At 29.7% G+C, this 19618-nt stretch overlaps 1 protein-coding gene across 2 annotated transcripts in view; it reads left to right on the top strand.

The window, feature by feature from the left end:
- Positions 1 to 19618, top strand: part of LOC107445627 (uncharacterized) — a 626385-nt gene that overhangs the window by 294989 nt on the left and 311778 nt on the right. For both annotated transcript variants that reach the window (XM_071177173.2, XM_071177172.2), the window contains exon 3: positions 12752 to 12859. In XM_071177173.2, coding sequence (XP_071033274.2) covers positions 12752 to 12859 — 108 coding nt within the window. The remainder of the gene's footprint in view (positions 1 to 12751; positions 12860 to 19618) is intronic.

Below are 19618 nucleotides of genomic sequence, written 5' to 3'. Positions count from 1 at the left end.
ATTTGCGTGTACGTAATGTAGAAAAGCTTTAACAAATCTTCTTATATTATTGCTTTTATTAAATCCTCCCTCTTAATTCATTATTCAAAGAAAACCCGTTCACATAATTAATTCACATCCTCTTCTAAAAATAAATTAAAGAATACAGTAATTATCATAATAAGTTTTTCTCTTAAAGAAATAAGAAATCCCGTGTTAAAACTCTAACAGATTGTACTGATCTATTATAATTGCTAAATTATCTCTTGTCACACATCTGATCCAAAAGACTTTATATATATATATATATATATATATATATATATATATATCATAAAAATTAAACTGCACTACTAATCTATCTACATTACAAGAACTTACGTTAATTTTAATTCTTTCGTGTTTATGAGGGTGTTTTCTATAAATGGAACATTTTCTTAAGCAATTTTTTCTACGACTCTGATGATCATTTTCCTTAACTCATTTCTTTAAGAATACATCGTTCAGTTTATTACTGGTGTTGTTTTTTTATTTCCGGAAACAAAACAGCAAAAAAGGCAGTAATCATTTTTTGACACACAAAACAAAAGAAGTACTTAAGTATGTACGAGGAAAAAAGTTCATCAAAATGTTATGCATTTTTTTCACACACTATTCTGTCAAAAAAACTTTATGCTAATATTTTTCATCTTTTTTTCATAATCTTTGAGATTTCTTTTTCCCTCTTATGTAAGCGAAAAGACGTTAAAATAAAATGCAAAAGATTTTTCTCGTGTATGAATATGGCAACATATTTTTTTTTTCTTTATCGTTTGCTTTTTTTTATCTTTCAAAAGATGCGTAAAGAAGAAAAATCTGTCTCTTTTATGAGAATAGAAAAAAAAAGTTTTTTTTTTCATGGTTACTATCCTTTAAAGTGCGCTTTTTTGTCATCGTCTTTTTTTAAAAAAAATCTTCCAGTATTTTGACGTTAACAATGACAAAACCAAAGTTTTTTCTTCTTCCTCTTCCACCTACTTTCTTTGTTGTTTGGAGTAGAGAATATTTTTTTAATATTTTTTAAGTTGCCCTTTGACGTAAGATGAAATTACTGTCATACTAGGCTATGAATTTCGTGTTTGGGCTTTTCAATTGCATTTTTTTTTCTTTTCCCCCTTAAGGTTCGAAAAGATACTCTAAAATGTATCTTTTTTAATATTTTTTATCTAAAAAAGTTACTATCCAGATGTCTTTGTTTGCTTAAATCTAACAATAATGCTTCGCAACTTCTCACTACATTTATTAGATTTTTTGTTGCTCAACATTTTAATTAAATTCATTTCAAAATTCAGATTTCTCCCGGTTGTTTCATAAATTTCAACTTATCTGTTCTCTCGGCAAGAGAACTGGTTTTTATGTTTCTCAGTCCCGCTTTCCTCTTTATTGATTCCATTGATGTCAACAGCTTTTTTTTTTTCTAGTATTACTATTAATTTGTACTCCCAGATAAGTCACAATATTTTGCTTCATTTTGTATAAAGATTATAAAAATGTAATTCAATTCATTACAAAATACGTTGTAAGTTTATATTTATTTTTTGCTTCGATAAATTTTGAGTAACAAGTTGTATGCGCTTTTTTACTCCCAAATAAAAAAAAAAAACAATAGAGCTCATGGGATGTTGGCTCAGGTGATAGAGCGTTCGCCTTCCAATGTGGTGAATCGGGTTCGAAACCAAGCGATACCTGGTTGAAACGAATTCCGCACCTGGCTCGCACCGACCACATGGATGGCGTGAAATATCCTTAGTGGTAGTCGGATCATTAGCTAGAATCCCCTTGCGAGTTTCATAACGGGGCAAGGGTTTTCTGAATTGGGAAGTTAGTTTCAAAGCGACGACCGAAAACACAAAAGTTAAAAAAATAAGGGACATCAAAATTTGACTACTATTATGACTAAAACTAATGAGGTCCTATTTTTCAGATAGCGGCCAATTAGTCTACGGCATATTTGGTGGTTGTTGACAATCACATGGTCACTTTGGCAAATGTTCGAAATATATACTAGGTCTAGTTAAGTACCACTGCCCGGTATGCCCTACATGAATGTTTTTTATGGTCGAGTGCCATTTCCCGGCATACCATACACTGATATTTTTTTTTAAAGTGCCACTGCCCGGCATGCATTTAACCGATACTCGGATCACTGATGTTTCTCCTAATCTCTCCTCAGCAGATATTAAAATATTAAATAAATATAATAATATCAAGGAATAAATTAATATCAAATCGGATCTAACAAAATATTTCGGACATTCACCAAAGCGACTATGTGATTGCTGACATTCGCAGGCGTCTACCGCTGACAATATTTTACGTCAACACTGTGGTCGGTGCGAGTTGGGAGCAAAATTCGTATAAATCAGACACCGTTGGGATTCGAACCAACTCATCTCCTTAAGAGGCGAACATTGAATATTTTAGTATTGAGGATTGTGTTTTTAACGTTGGAGAAAATATTGAAAATTGGAACATCATTCATGTGTGGCCCATAAATTTCCAATTTAACGAATGAAAAAAGTAGCTAAGTATGGCAGTGCAAAAATTATTTCTAAAAATACTTTTTGAGCTTTAATATTCAAAAAATCATTTGAATAATATCAGTTAATAAGATTATAATGTTTTATTTTGTAATTAGTTGAAAATAATTGTTTAGAACGATCAAAATAAAAGCGAATTTAAACAAAGATAAATCGATAATAGCATTTGAAAGACGCGTTTGAGAAAATTTAGCATTGTTTAGTGATGTAATAAATTGTAAATAACCAAACTTTGTTTTTCAAATTTATGAAATTTACTTTCAAAGTATCGAAAGCATTTGTATAAATTAAAAATAAAAGTCTTTCTTGAAGATCAGTTTTTAATAATTTTAAATCCTTGTTTAGAAAAAAATACGAATCCTCATATAAAACTTATTAAAAGTTGCCACTGTTTCAAAAGTTTATTACCTTATAACTTATAACATATATGGAAAAAAGAGACCTTTAAAATATTTAAAAATAATCAATCAAAAACACATGTACGACTACAATTTCCAATTTTTTTACTCAAAGAAATTTGCTACACCAAATCAAGAAAAAAAATTCAAAGCGAATAAAAAAATTATATTGCTCTATAAATAATTATTAATTATTTTAATCTAACTTTTTTAAATTCTATGATCCAATTACCCGAACTTAGAATATAAATGACATGCTTTAAGAAAAAGAAAGAAAGAAAGAAATTATTATTCCAGTTGCTTTTTTATCCGAAAATTGCATTTTAATTTCAAATAATGATGAACATTAGGAATTTTTCTTTGAATTACAGCATCATCTGCCTCTTCTGAAGTTTTGATACACGCTATTTAATGAGATGATATTATTACAAAAAAAATATATATGTATAAAGAAAAATTTTTATTTTTTTAAAAAAAATCATAAAAGAGCGAAGCTTGTCTCACTAAGATGTTCTAAATTAGACATTAAATAAGAAATAAAAAAAAAATCCACAAGAAATTCATTATTCTCTTACATCCAGCTCCGTAGAAAACCACTCACTTCAGCTCAGTTCATAAAAAAATAACTGCTGAGCCAAAAAAAATAAAACTCAGACGATAATCTTACAAGGAAAAAATCGCCATTAACTCAGCTCAAAGAAACGTTCGAATTGCGTGAAACAATTCCAACAGACGTTAACGATGGCTCAGTTTTTCCCAAAAGACGTTTCAGTTATCTGTTTCTGAGATTTTTTTTTATTATTTTTCTTCTTTTTTTCTATTATTTCTTTTCTTTTTTCATTCTTTTTTTTTTTCATTCGTCGATATTATGTGCTTTAGAATCTTTTCTAACATCTCAGCAATTAGTTTCGCAACTTAATCTCTTCCCTTTGTAATCGGATTTGGTATTAAATTACTACACGGTTTACAGTTATATTTTACTTCCGTTTATTTATTTTTTTTCTGTTTTCGTTATGATTTTTTCATCCTACTCAAACGCCCATCTACTCTATTTTTTAGATTGTGGCACGAATCACCTGTACATGTCCCCTTCCCCCTTCTTCTTTAGATTGACTTTTTGTCCACATGGCGTGGCAACGGTACATAAATAATGGATAACTGTTTCTAGGCACGAACGCTGAAATGAAATGGAAAAAAAAATTGAGCATGATACGTTATTAATTGATTATAGAACAGAACTTTCTTTCTTTTTAAGTTTCATACATTACTTTGGAATCTTCTTACATTTCATTTTCTTTCAATGATACACTTAATGATTTTTTATCGTTCCAAAACTAAAACGCAACTAATCATTTTCTATAATCAGATTATCTGCTCAGATACCTTCTGCAATAAATACTAAATAATATGGCATAACGAATGATTTAGAAGAGGCATAGTTATTCGTTTACGAAAACCACTGGCGTGCTAACTCTAAACAATTTAATATAAAACAGTGCTATTTATGTATAAAAGAGTTGATTTTTTTTTCCAATAGAAAAAATGTGCAATGTAGGGAGAAGATTTATGCTACATTTTCTAATAAACAAAAAATTCGTATTTTTAACTATAAAAGTTTAATTCCAGAACTTCTAAGTAAAACCACAAGTATAATACTAAGTTAGGCCTAGATAGCCTGGTTGATAGGACGCTAGATTTACGTTCGTGGGAACAGGTGTTCAAACCCAGCCGGCCGAAGTATAGTAAGGTGCACCTAACTATACTAAACTTAACTTACTATACTATGAAAAAGCAAGAGAATTTTAAGGTGCAGTAAATGGTGACTGATGCACATTAAATCTGTCGGGTCACAAAGTTCCTGATGTTCCCTTAACAAATTATATCTATGGGGGTACTGGATTGAAGATGAACCGTTCTCTAGTTTAGGTCAAAATTACGATCTGTGGATGTATTAATGGGTTGTATGAATGTGTTAGCCCTATAAACGGGTGTGACGTATGGGTGTGGCAGAAATCGAATTCTTGGCCATAGATGGCACCACTAGAAAACAAGAACAACAGCACCCGCCCAGTGCCTTAATGGCCTACAACAACATCATTCTAAGGTATGTCAACCGTTTAACCTAATGATTTCTAACAATGAAATTTTTTCAATATTCTAAGTTTTAATTCCCACAATGTGCAAAAATTATATAAATAAAGGAAACAAAATTTTTAAAAAATAACGAAATACAAGAAATGGAACTGAATAGCTTTTGGTCTATTGGTTTCCATGCATCGGAATCCAATATTTCACAAGCAATCTTAATAGCTCAATAGTAAAGATAATCTAGTAATTCGTAGTTTCTAGAAAACAATTTCAAATAAAGAAAATTTGAATTTTTGTATTAAAGAATTAATTTGACCGATTCCGTTCAAATTTGTCACTTAAAAAAAACAGCTTATAATTATAAAATGAAATTTGCATACTTAACAAATCATAAATCATAAACGTTTCACTAGCTAAAATGAAGAGTGTAAAATACATAAATATGCAAAAGGAAATTTTGATCTATGTTATAAAATTTTATCATTACGTGTATCATTTTTTAATTCACTTCTGGAAAAGAAATATTTTAAATATTAGACTTCTTTTCTGATAACTCAGAAACTATTTGACAGATAGCACTCAAATTTTATATTTTGCCAATTAAATTTGGATTCATCAAAATTATGTCAAATGTTTTTACACCTTGCATTTCAAAATGTTTTCACTTATTATTAAATAAAATAATAATTAAAAATTATAAAAAATAATTATGGATGAACGAATTTCATAATTCAGTGTAAACATTTCTTGATTCATTTAAAAAGTTCTTGAAATATGGGACTAAATATGCAAAAAAAGAAATAAACATGAAAAGGCTCAAGCTCTCGAATGCTCTCCTATCGAAACTATTAGGTCCAAAATTTTACGCGTTGCTGTTTTGAGAGTTAGGGGTCTGAAAAACGAAGTGTTTATTTAGTTAAAGTACGGTGGCTGATATTTAATCTTAAATAGAAGGCTTTACATTTGAATTAACATATTTTATTTTATAACCGTCGTTGAACAGCCAACCCAATTTCGGGCTTACAACTACTAATGTTCAACTACGTAGCCTTGTAATTTTGAACCCAATCCAGAAGACGGGGGATTTCCTGGTTAAAGTATTGGGAGAAATTTGCTTTCGTGGAGGACTTTTTGATGGACCTAAACCGCATTTGTGTAACATGGAGAGGAAATCCAGGAGAACCTGTTACCCGGACTGCAAAAGGACACTAAGCCATGATCCGTCTACCACTGAGGATGATTTACGTCTGTACCGTGGTCGGTACGAGCCATGCGCGGAATTCCTTTCGAGTAGAAAACGCTGGGATTCGAACCCGATTCATCTCATTAGAAGGCGAATGCTCTATTCCCTAAGACCCCACTGTTCCAATTAACGTATTGAACGTATTCTCCGCAAACCAATAACATTATAGATAGGACTACGCAAAAATTCAGTAGTTAGGTCATAAGTTATTCATGATATTACGCTATTTAATTTAAACTCTAGGCATTGAAATATCAATACATAATTTTAAAAAATGGGTACTTAAATTTTAGGCATTTTTTTCGGTTTTTTATGAAACCGTTTCTTGGTATATGCCCCAAGCAAAAACTTCGTCAAAGTGGAGAATTAACTGTTGTCACTTCTTCGAGGAAATTAATTCGGTCATTCTAACTTTTCAAAAAAAAAAAACTTTGTAACATCACCTTATCATGGGCACCACACAGGTAGATCAATGTCACCCAAACAACACAAGAAAGACTAATGCCCAAAGAGGTTTCGAACGCTTGATCTACCTGATACGTGGCCAACGCCTTGTGCACTATACAGGGTGGTCGGCTTCATTGTCACTTTGCTTTCTATCGTCTAGTCTTCATTCTAATTAACAATCTTTCACAATGCACTTTTTATGAGGTTCCGTCATGGAGGAAGTATTTTCGTCACATATTTTCACAATCCCGTTTCGTCACAAATCACGCGACTACTGAAATACAGCTCATGGATCACTGAATCATCAAATGTGAGAGTTTTATTTTTGAGTGTGTACGCATATTAGCACTATTTAATATTTTTGCGTTGTGCATATTTTCAGTTTTAGCATTGTCAATTACCTTAATGTGGAAAAAAAATTTTTTTTGTACTGCGTTATGTAAGGAACAAGCGTTAGTTAAGGGATTGAATTAGCGGAGTAAAGGACTCTGATTATATCCCCAAAAGCGGCATGAAACTCCTTTCTAGTTTTAGACCTAAGTGTCGGGGAAGTAAAGCATCAATAAAGTGCTACAATCAAGTGCGCCATAATCATGCCGCCTCACAACATTATGAAATCCTAGCCTTTATGACCATACCGGCCCACAAGTAACAGTTGCGAAAATAATTTTATTTTTATTTATTCATGTTTTTAATATTTTCGAAAAAACCACTTTTTTTTAATTTTTGTTTTTATTACCGGCGTTTGAGCAAAATCAGTCGAATAGTATCTGAGAAATCGAATTTTAAATATTTGACTTTTTTTAAATTTAGTTCCTCAGGAACTATACAACCGATTTCGATTCAACCGAAATTTTGTATTTCGTCATGCAAAATTATATTCTTTAAAATGATGCAAAAAATTTTGTACCTTACAATTCAAAGTTTTTTCGACTATTATTAATTAAAATAATAAATATTTATTGAAAATTATTTTTTGCATGGAATTACCCTTGGATGAAGGAATTTATAATTGCGTGCAAAAACTTTTTAATTCGCTTAGAAAGTTCTTGAGATATAGTGAAAGAGGAAAATTAGCATCTAAACTTTAAAGCGCTCTCCTGACCAAACTATAGGGACCATGTTTCCCGGATGGTGGCTACCCCATATATTTTTGGGGTCTGAAATCCGAATACATCGAAAAAAAGGTATGTTTATTCAAAGAAAGTACGTTCTTGTGTCTGATTTCGCAACTTAGAATATCGTCTGTTCTTATTGATTAGCAAATTTGAGGTTGTCTCCTCGAACCATTAAGATTGAGTCCTAAAACGTGAGGACCCAATCGTTAGGTCAAAAGTTATCCAGAGTGGCCCATCTTTTTTTTCTTTTTTGCACTGTACAATTCCCTAGCTTTGCAAATTTGAACCCAATCCAGAAGACAAGGAAACTCCTGGAACAAGGATTGGGCCAAACTAACCTTTGTGGAGAAATTCTTTATTGAACTTACCCTCATTTGCATTATATGGAGACAGAAACCACAGAAATTCTCCACGCTTAGTGCGACGGCAAAAAAATATTCTAAATCATGATTCGTCAAACCACTAAAAATATTTTACTCCAGCGCTGTTGTCTATGCGCACCGGGAGCAGAATTCATATCCATCAGTCAACGCCGGGATTCTATCCTGGGTCTTTTCATCGGGAGGCATCCCCTGAGCCAACGCGGCTCTTTAAATGTTTGTTTATTCATATTTAACTATTCTATAAAAATTCAATTACTACGTATCCATATTCATAATAACTGTTCTTTTCAGCAACAACAAAAATTATTATTACTGCCGAATATTTATGACGCTCGCATGAAACATTTATCTTAACATTTTATAATGTTTTTATGAAAAATGGAAAGTTAATTTTCTTTTCATAGACCATGAATCATAAAATAACATTTCCATCTTTAGTGATTTACGAAATATTAAATTTCGCTTAGCCTAGAATAATAAAAAAAAAGAACGATAAGGCCTCCCCACTGAACCATAAAACGTGGAAGACCTTTTTGATATAATCGAATTTCTTCCTTCTTTTCTTTAAATCTCTTTTTCTACGCTACATTTGATGTGGATCCGATTTATTCGATTGCAGGATATTTTTTCCCCTTCAACTCAATGTATTGATCTGTCTCCGTGTATGTGTACACAATCAAAAAGAAGAATTCACTGGAACCGTGCGATTACACATACCCTATGTGTGCATGGATACTTCTCTCTCAGACCAGCCCTTCTGGAGACGCTGGGGTAGTGGAGCATTTCGAAAACTTTCTTTTTGTTCTTTTTGAGTCTGATATACAAAACATTTTTTTTGTTGAGAAAAGTTTTTTTTTTTTAAGAATTTTTATTCTTATTTTTTTCATAGAGTTTATTAACGAAAACTGAATTAGTTTTGTTTTTTGTTAGATTTCACAGCTATGATTCTCTCTATTAATATGAATCAAAAGAAGGTTTTAGGCAGAATTATATATAATTTACTTATCCTTTCGAAGTTATTTTTCTCAATTTGCTTTATTGTCAAACAAAATGCAATAAGCGTTTATTTTTTATTAAGAAGTTCATTTATGACCATTAATAAAAATTGCTTTATTATTTTGTTGATATAATTTTTTTTAACTTAAAATGAATCAAATAATTTTCCAGTTACTGTTCTAGAGAAAGTTTTGGGCAGAATTATACTTACTTTATTTATGTATTTGAAATTAGTTCTCAAATCTTTGTTGTCAAACAAAATGCAAGAACTTTTTCTATTTTACAAAGACACAGAGATTCCGCTCCTTGCTCACTTCGCATGCCAACCAATCTGATACTCTCTAAGTCTTTGGTTTAATTTCCCTTAAATTTCAGTATTTTTTTAAAAAAATAAAAGATAATTTTGTTTTTAAAATACAAAATTATTATAATTTTTTATAAGAAAACCTTGCTAATATGTTAATCGTATCAAAAGGAAAAATTAGTTGAATTTGAAAAATAATCAACTGTATTAAAAATAAATATTTAAACTTCGGAATATAGTATGTATGTAACAATACAAAATTACAAATAAGAATTTTCCCTAGTTAACAATCTACAAAGGTAAATTATACTATATAACAGTTCAATTTGGGTTTTGCCTGCATTTGAAACATTTTTTTTTTTTAAAATTTCGATGAAAATTTCATGATTTATATCTGGCAAAATCTGATGGTTTCCTCTTATTTCTTTTATTTCATTTATTAATATTCTTGTTAGTTTTGGCATCAAGTCAAGTGCGAGCTGATAAAATGATGATCTCGAAAAAGATAAGTTTTCGACAACAATGTATAAAATAATCATTACGCAAAAACATCAAGCAAAAGAAGTGAAAAATAAATTCTCGGAAAAAGCACTTAGTTGCAATATTTTTTGAACACATTTTTTAACTAAAACAATTCATTACCTTTACACCAAGTCAAATTCTTTGCACAATAAAATAAAATAAAATAAAATAAAATAAAAACTCTTTTATTTTAGCGAATAGTAGATCAGACAACAAAGTTTTTGTTTTCTAAAAATTAACAGCTGATCATTCTCAAGCTAATAATCGAAACTTTTTTTTGCATCGAAATTTTCGTACATTTTCGTATTCACTGTCGTAATTTCCAGCTTCATTGTCTTATAGAATTTTTGCTGCAAAACAAAATTTAACGCTGAGAGAAAAAAAGAGAAAAATATTTGCAACAAAAAACACTTGAAATTTCAATAATTTTCAAACGAAGAAAAGCTCGTATTCTTAACAAACATGACATTTTCAACATATCAAATTTCAACTGTATAGTTGTATTCATGTGATCTGTAGAGTGTCCCACAGGGTATTTTCCCCCACACGTTAAATAGTTAATATTTCTTGAAATAATAATCGAATGATAATTTTTTACTCCATACATATTTTTTATACCTCATCATAATTTCAAGTTTCTAGATCATGTAGATTTCTACGCAGAAAAACAATATGTAGTGTAAAATTGAACACCCACAGCAGCGGTGGCCTTCACGATTTTTTAATGTAAAAAAAAACTTATTTAAGGTGAAATTAAAAAAGAAATTCCATAATTTTTTATTTATATTTGATAATAAATTTTCCATTAACATTTTCTTCGGCGTAGCTTTCTTTTTTTTTTAAAAAAAAAGTCATCATTAATAAAAACTGCCTAACCGTTTCTGATAGATTTCTCTATTATTTTTCTTCGCTTCAAATAAATCAAAACATTTTACAACCCTTATTCAAAAATTTTGGGCTGAATTGTAAATCAGTTATGCTTAGAAAGTTTCTTTTCTCAGTTTGCTTTATTACCAAACTAAATATAAGCTTTATTCATATAAAAATTATATTTACGATAAAGTTGCCATTTTTTTCCATAAGTATTTATATTTTGAAACATTAATTTTTTGTCTCCCTTCGAATACAGCTATAAATCATTTCTGTATTTGAATTTTTAATATTAGACATTTGATATGCGCTGTAAAAAATTCCTTTTAAAATTTCGGGAAAAAGTACTGGCATCCGTGAAATCCATTTCTATCGCAAAATTTTATACCGTAGTATTTACAGACATATTTATTTAATTACAGTGATTCAATAAAAATACTGTAAAAATAACGTTAATTTTTCCCAATAATTTTTTTCGTTCCTTAAAGTTTAACGGTAAAAAGCACGGGTATCAGTGATTTTAAACGGAATTTTTTGGAGTGTAGTGTAGTACAAAAAATTATGAGTTTAAAATAGAACTTAAAAGTGTTCGGGGAAGAAAGACCAGATAATTATACACACATTTTAGGTTGGATATTTGTAAGAAATATTCCTGTGTACCACTGCATCGTATATTTAAGTATGTAAAAATCTTTTTGAGCGATCCTGAAAACTTAACAATTGTGTTCTTAAAGTATATTTATAGTAATTTAAAGACTTACACCTGTCACTGCAAAAGGTTTGATGATTAAACAATATGCATATTTATACTTTGGTAGTACATTTCATATTAGTCATTGAAATTATAAATTAGTAATTATACATTATTATACTATTTATCAAATATGAATAAATACTGATTCAGAATTACTTACATAATGAAAATATATAACCTATTCATAATATATATAACCTATTCATAACTTTTTTTGTAATTTTGATAAACTATTTTGTTTCATTTTAATATTGTTGATGACTCTCTAATTTTCAATTTTATATTTTTTTTCCAATAAATGGAAATAATAATAAAACGCCAAAATTTGTACAAATAAAAACACCGGATTTTATCATTATGCAATTAAAAAAAATTCATCTCTAGAATTTTATTGCATGTTTTCATATCAGGTAAAAGATCATAAATTTTAAGTCCGATATGTGTCCCCCCCCCCAAAAAAAAAAAATTTTTGCCGTGATTTGTTTTAAAAAAATCTTAAAAATCAATAAAATATGTCAAAATTTCTGATTAAAAGAAGAAAAAAAATGCCATGTCTTAGTTTTAGTTAATACTTCGGCTTGTTTGTGGTATAAGTGAAAAAATATATACTTCATAACCTATTTTGTTTCATTTTAATATTGTTAATTGTTCTCTAAATTTCAATTTTAAATTTTATAATGAAATGATAATGAAAATAATAATCATGACCGAAAATTTGTACTAATAAAAACACGGGATTTTCTCATTGTGCAATTAAAAAAAAATTCATCTCTAGAGTTTTATTGCATGTTTTCATATCAGGTAAAAGATCATAAATTTTAAATTATATATGCCCCCTTCTAAAAAATGTTTGCTGCGGTTTTGTTTTATAAAAAATCTTAAAGTCAATAAAATGTGTCAAATTTTTTGATTAAAAGATAAATAATGCCCATATCTTAGCTCTAGTCTATACTTCGTCTGGTTTGTGCTGTAATTTAAAAAATAAAATTTTGAAACGAAAAATGATATGTATTCTTAAGTGAAGAAATTATTTTTATTTCTACAGATTCTGTTTTTATTTCTCTTTCCAGAATTTTGTTTCCTTGTCTCCAAAGCCTGAAGAATTACTTCCTTCCAATAACAATTCCCATTCCAGACTTAAAACTGAGAGTAAAGAAGAAAAAACACTTAATAATACCGTGAGTACATTTTTGAAAATAATTTATTGTCATCACGAAGTATGAAAGTACTATTTTTTGCTTTGAAGCAAAGTATCGCCTTAACGAAAAGTACAAATGAACGGTAACTATGAGATCAACTTCAAAAATATTAAACAACGTAAGAATTTTTTGTTTTTAAGAAGTTTGCAGAAGCTTTGTTTATTATTTTTTTTAAAAAAATGCTATTAACTCCCTTTAAAATATGGAAATTATTATGCTAGTAAATGAACAGACAGAAGTAGTTAATTGCAAATATATATATATATATGTTCGATACTAATTGATTTGATTTCTATGCTGGTTCGTTTGTTAACAAATGATTAAAACAGATATGGACTGTATTTAAGATTTTATTATGATTGGTGCTACGAGCACGCGATTGCTATAAGATCAACAACTAATTTTCAACTGATTGGGGTTACAAGAAACGGTGGCGAGGATGCTAAGACAATGATGCCAAGTTGGCGCTATATTTCTAAGATACTGAACAATATATATATATATATATATATATATATATATATATATATATATATATATATATATATATATATATATATATATATATATATATATATATATATATATATATATATATATATATAATATATATATGTATATCAATGAATAAATTTTAATATCAAATCGAATCTAACAAATATTTCGGACTTTCACCAAACGAGGTGATTGTCGACATTTACAGGTGAAAGTCGACATTCTCTTGATTTGGTCATTCTCAGTAACATATATATAAAACCACGCATAGCAGCGTAAAACTGTTTCTTTTATAATATATTCTGAAGACAAAAAAAAATAGACAAAATTGAATATTCTAAAGACAAAAAAGATCATAAACAGATTTTTTTTCAATGTTTATCTATGCAATCAAACAATATTTGTTTTTAGTTTAAGAATATCACATTAGTTTTAAATTGTATACGTTTTTTGAAGAAATATTCTACTTACATTACATGAATTTTTACTTATCTATCGTATTATCTCCAATATTATGCATCACACGAATGGTTCAAGTCTAGTTAACTTTTATAACCGAGAAATTTTCATTACAACGATGATAAAAATAAAAAAAACTTTCAGACATTTTTTACACCCTCTCATTTTTCCTGGAAACATTTTTTTCCCCTTCTTAATGAAGACGAGAGCTGAAAGCGTGATTAAATGAAACAGATTTCAGAAAATGTTTTAAAAAGAAAGCGATTAAAAAATTCGCTTAATGGGCTATAATTAATTATTCTCTGACCATCAAAAAGTCAATGAAGTTGTTAATGAAGCTATCAAATTCTAATTTCCAGGATATTTTTCATTAAAAAATAGTAAAAAAAAAATTTTTTTTTTCGCTATTATTATATTATGCCCTCCTTCTATGAAACTGCCACTTGATTCTCAAATTTCTAAAGAAATGTTTTTGAAGGCTGTTTTATTCATAAAAAAACTATTTAATTTCCACTTTATTATGATTTTTTTTCTGTTCTCTTTTCTGTAATGCTATTAGCAAGGCTTAATATTGTATTTAAAGAGTAGATTAAAGCATTCATAATAAATTTTTTTTGTGTCGTTCGTAAATTGTTTTGGGAACTACCTTTTTTCACTTTTTAATTTTATCAATGTGATAATAATTTTATGGGAAGAGTAATTAGTAATTTTTTCATACTTATTTCTGCACATACTTTTTTACCATTAAGAAATATAACTTTTTAAAATTGTAGTAAGAGATTTTAGAATTTGATACGGCAAGATAAATATGTTTGAAATTAACCTATGCTTCAAGAATAAAAAAAGATCTGACAGCTTAATTTTTTTTTCTGTATTTCAAATTATATGTTGCATTTTTTTAGTTTATTTTTAGAACAGTAAGAAACTGTTTATCTTATTTTTGATTTTTGAGAAAATAAACGTGTAAGATGCTCGTTGGGTGTTTTTTCTTTTTAAAATAAAAAGAAGAAGACTAGTTTTTATCTCGGTTTTTACTGATCAATAAAGAGAAAAATATTTTTTTATTAAAACTGTAAAGAACAATGTTATATTTCTTATTTATTCAAATATGCATATCAAATTTTTATCTTCTTAAATAAAATACACGGTTTATTTCGATTTCTTTGATAAGTTAAGCGGAGCATATGCATTTTCATAAAAAAAGTATCAAAATTTTATTTAAAAATTATTAAAATTTTTGATTTTGTCAGTATTGTTCTATATATTATTAATACTCATTTAAACTACACACTTATTTTTAAAGAAACATACAAAAATTATACATTATTTCCAGCTGTTTATATTTTACTATGATACATAATATTTAAGTAAGCAATCCAGTTGCATTAGTTTAGTACCCCCATTATACTATGCACATTATAGTTAGTATAATAAGCGATATACTCATGTATAACAAGGGATTGCCTATTTTATCTAAGTCATATGAACTAAGGGAATCAGAATTTTTAGGTAAAGTCAATAATTTAAAAAAACTTCGAAATTTTACACAGCAACAAACCAGTTTTGATGTTTTAATTCAGTTTTTTATGAATAATGATTCCTTAGATTTTGACAAAATTGTTTTCTCCACACTTAAATACAGAGTGTTTATAAAGTCCCGGACTCATTTTGATGTTTAATAACTCATAAAATAATAACGATAGATTAAAATTAATAACATAAATGGTTAGATAGACTCAAAAAGTTTCATGACCCTTGTCAATGAACTGCCACGTGTGCCCCCTTCGTCGCACGGAGAATATCAAGTCAATAGTCAATTTCACGCCAGGTAGCGGCAAGCATGTCGGCATCCACAGAGGCTATTGCGGTTGTAATTCTGACTTTTAGGTCATCAATGTTTGACACGATCCTCCCGTAAACATTGTCCTTTATAAAGCCCCAAAGAAAAAAGTCCAGCGGCGTTATATCAGGTGATCTGGGTGGCCAAGGAATTGGACCTCCTCGCCGAATCCATCTTCCTGGAAAATGGTCATTCAAAGCACTACGAACGATGAAACCCCAATGAGGTGGTGCACCATCTTGTTGCAAAAAGACATGTGGCTGAAGCTCTTCTAGTTGCTTAAATACGAAGTTTTCCAACATGTCTAAGTATGCGACTGATGAGACCGTCTTTTCTGTGAAAAAGAAAGGCCCAATGACTCGGTCGTGCATTAGTCCACACCACACATTAATCTTTGGGGAATCACTTTGTGCCTATATTTTGTACATATCAATATTCTCTATCATACAAAATAAAATTGACTTCAGTAGAATGTAAGTATAAAGTTTTTTAGTAAATAAATTGTTTCTTCGATTTCGAATACAGCTGTATCAAGTTGGGGTTTCATTTGTATTTTACTTTCGTGCATGAAATATTTAGATGTTTTAATCCCGCTTTTCTCGATACTGATTTACCATATTTTAAATAAGTTTATGTTTATTTCCCAGTTAAAGAAATATTGCCTAGCAATAATTGCAGAAAACATATTAAATCCCATATTTTGTCAGACGAAATGTTCAAAAAGTGATGTATAACGAATTGAATTCGGCCAATCATCTAGCCTCATTTTAGAGCTCTATCTTTTATTGGCCATGGTAGCAATCAGCCACGTAATTTTGATACTGGTCAGACGACGTGGACAGTACCTGTGGTACCCCCCCCCCCTCTCTCTTAATTTCCACATCACAACCACAGAGAGGAGTTTCAGCCAGGATGTGCACCTTATTGCGTACACACGCTGGTTATTTTGTCAGACACCAGAATCGAACTCACTACCCTCAGCTCTCCAACCAGCGGTGTGATCGACGCCTTAACCAACTACGCAACAGGAGCGGTAACTCTAATTCATTGAAGAAATATTTTAATAGATTAATTGTTTAGGATTGTATTCATTTGATTTTAAATTAAATTTTACATTCAGGCATAAAATAGTTAAAAGTTTTGGTGCTTTAATCCGTTATTCTTAAAAGCTGATGTTTCCGAGTTTGACAACATATCCGTTTCCTTCATAATTTAATTATTAATTACCTTTGTATACCTAAGTCAATGGTTATGAAATACCTGGCGCATATATTTGCTCACAAATTTCGTCATTTGAAAAATAGTGTAATTATTTGTTTAAAAATAAAAGTATTTTTATCGATGAATTGCTTTTTAAGTTTGGAATATAGTTTATTTATTTCATTTCTAGTTTAACTCATTAAGAGCGAGTTTTCTCGGAAAAACTGGTTAAAAATGATCGAGTTTTTTTTTTTTTTTTTTTTTTTTTTAGCAGAAAATTCCTAGGTGTTGTGTAAGTAATTTTTTACAATTTCATTTGTTGGGGAGGGGTGACTAGGAAGAGGGGGTTGATGTAAAAGTTGCAGAAAAAATTACTGTACAAACAAAGTTTAAACAATTTGATTACTGTTTTATTTTGAATTTCGAAATATTAAAATCAAATTAAATCGATATATCAATTAATAATTGATAAATTAAACTAATATATTAAACTAGTGTGCTGCGCCCCCTGCTCGCTAACGCTCGCCAACCCTCGAAAATTGCTACGCAATCTTATATGCTTTGCTTCGCAAACCAAGCTCGCTTCGCTCGCTACTAACTTAGGTACATTGCAAATGCACAAAATTCTCAGAATTCAAAATAATCATTCAAATCCATATAAAAACTTTTTTTTTAAAAAAAATTACATCTTTTTAGTAAATACTAAGTCATTAAAATAAATTTGAATTCAAATAAATGACATGTAATTCGTTAAACCCATTAGAAATGCGCTATAGTATAATTCGTGATATAAATCAAAAATCGTCAAATAAATTCGTAATATATATAGATTAGATATTAGATAGCCAATCATCAAAATGCACCACGTGATTTACACAAGAAAAATTGTGCATTATGTTATCGTCTATGATAAATTAATTTAATTATAATCTAGCTATACATTTTTACTAGAACGAATCATAGACGGGTATTAGAAATATTACAAGATTGCCCGTGTGAGACACGGGTATGTTTGCCGGTAACTTTTGCCCGTGTAAGACATGGCAAATGCATTAAGGGGTTAATCCTATGTTCATTCATCAGAAAAATTCTAATTTTAATTAGATTTATAATTAAAATGCATTTTTTAAGACAGATCTTCTCAGTATTATTTTCCTCAATAATATCAAAAAGGGTTAGCTAGTCTCCTATGGACAGAAAGTTAGAAAAAATAAAATCAAAAAAAAAAAAAAAAAAAGGAAAATTCAAATGGTGCTAGGGGGGATATGAAGATGTCTTATCATTTTCCGCATCTTTGCCCGTTCCCAGTTAGGCGAAGTAATTTAGTCGCCGAGCCACTCAGATTACCTGTTATCTGGGGGTAATTATGAATCACGGTTCTTCCTTGTGCCTCGCATTAAATAACTGGCTTCTCCTAATAAAAAGTTATCAATCACTACCCGCTGACTGTTTCAATTAGTGTAGCAAGAAGAAGATACCTGTTATTTTTCTAGGCGGGATTTAATCTCCTGCAGAAAAAGAAGAAGGAAAAAAAAGAGATAAAGCTTGGCATGTAACCGTCGTGCTAGGGGTGGTGTTTAAAAGGTGTTGAGACGCTGTCTGACAATTAAGATGACACATTTAGGGAAGGGTGGTGTCGAGAGTTATTCTGTCGCTGTGAGGCAGGAGACGCTAATGAGGTGAGAGTCAGCGTTTATTTTTCAGTAGCGTCTATGTCATTAAAACTCTTTTTTTCTTCTTCCTTTGTCTTTAAGACATTCTTAATGTCAAACAGCTCGTTGATTGCTCAGAGCAATCCTTGCGGTATTGTATTCCAAACATGTCATATTATTTACTATGAGAAAAAAATCTTAAAAGCAAAATCGTATTAACAAGAAGAAAAAAACCTTATACGATCATATTATTTATCGTCCAACTCACATGAGGCCAGGGGCCGCAATTAAAAGCACCAGTCAAAATCAAGATTTTATATAGGACTCTTTGTTTGAAGGAACATTAAATATTACTGCCAGATTTTTATCAAGTTGTACAGAACAAAAGTATTGGATCACAAATTAAAGTAAGAAGTTGATATTTAAAAATATTTTATTGCATATTAAAAAATTCTGACGACAAAACTTACAAATGTAAATAATTTCGTCCAAAATGAGTGGTTTCAAAGGGCTAAATCGGAGAATTTCTTCGAAAAAATTTCTGATACACACATGCTAAATTATTTTCACAAAATATTAAAGAAAAAAAAAAAAAAAAAGAAAAAAAAACGAAATAAAAAGGAGCAACATACACGATAATTTTTGTATTTGAATAAATATTTTCTTGGATGCAAAACCTGAGAAATAAATTTTTTAGCAGCGTTGGCATGTTAAATTTCACAGAAACGATGAAAGTAGAATTTTTTTAACGAAGGAAAAATATTTTAAACCCATATAGAGTTTTTACGAAAATTGTCTGCAAAAAATGACAAATAATAGTTCGCGGGCCACAAAGAAAGGATTCGCGGACCGGATGTGGGCTGCTAGTTGGTATCCACTGGTCAAGGACTTTATAAATTACTGTGTTGTCTCACGAAAACAAATTAAACACCTTCTTTATAACGTGTATCGAATAATAATCCCCAATCATTGGAAAAAATTTCAAAACTTCTGAGGGGAAAAAACGGTAGTTATATACTCATTTGTTTCAGACCATAGATCTTCATCTAATGCTGAAGTTGGACAGGACACCACACACTGTGAAAAATGGAT

The sequence above is a fragment of the Parasteatoda tepidariorum genome, chromosome 2 (assembly GCF_982258835.1).
Source record: "Parasteatoda tepidariorum strain Cologne lab strain chromosome 2, Ptep-v5.0, whole genome shotgun sequence".
Classification (NCBI taxonomy): domain Eukaryota; kingdom Metazoa; phylum Arthropoda; class Arachnida; order Araneae; family Theridiidae; genus Parasteatoda; species Parasteatoda tepidariorum.
This window is presented reverse-complemented; position numbering and strand designations above follow the sequence as displayed.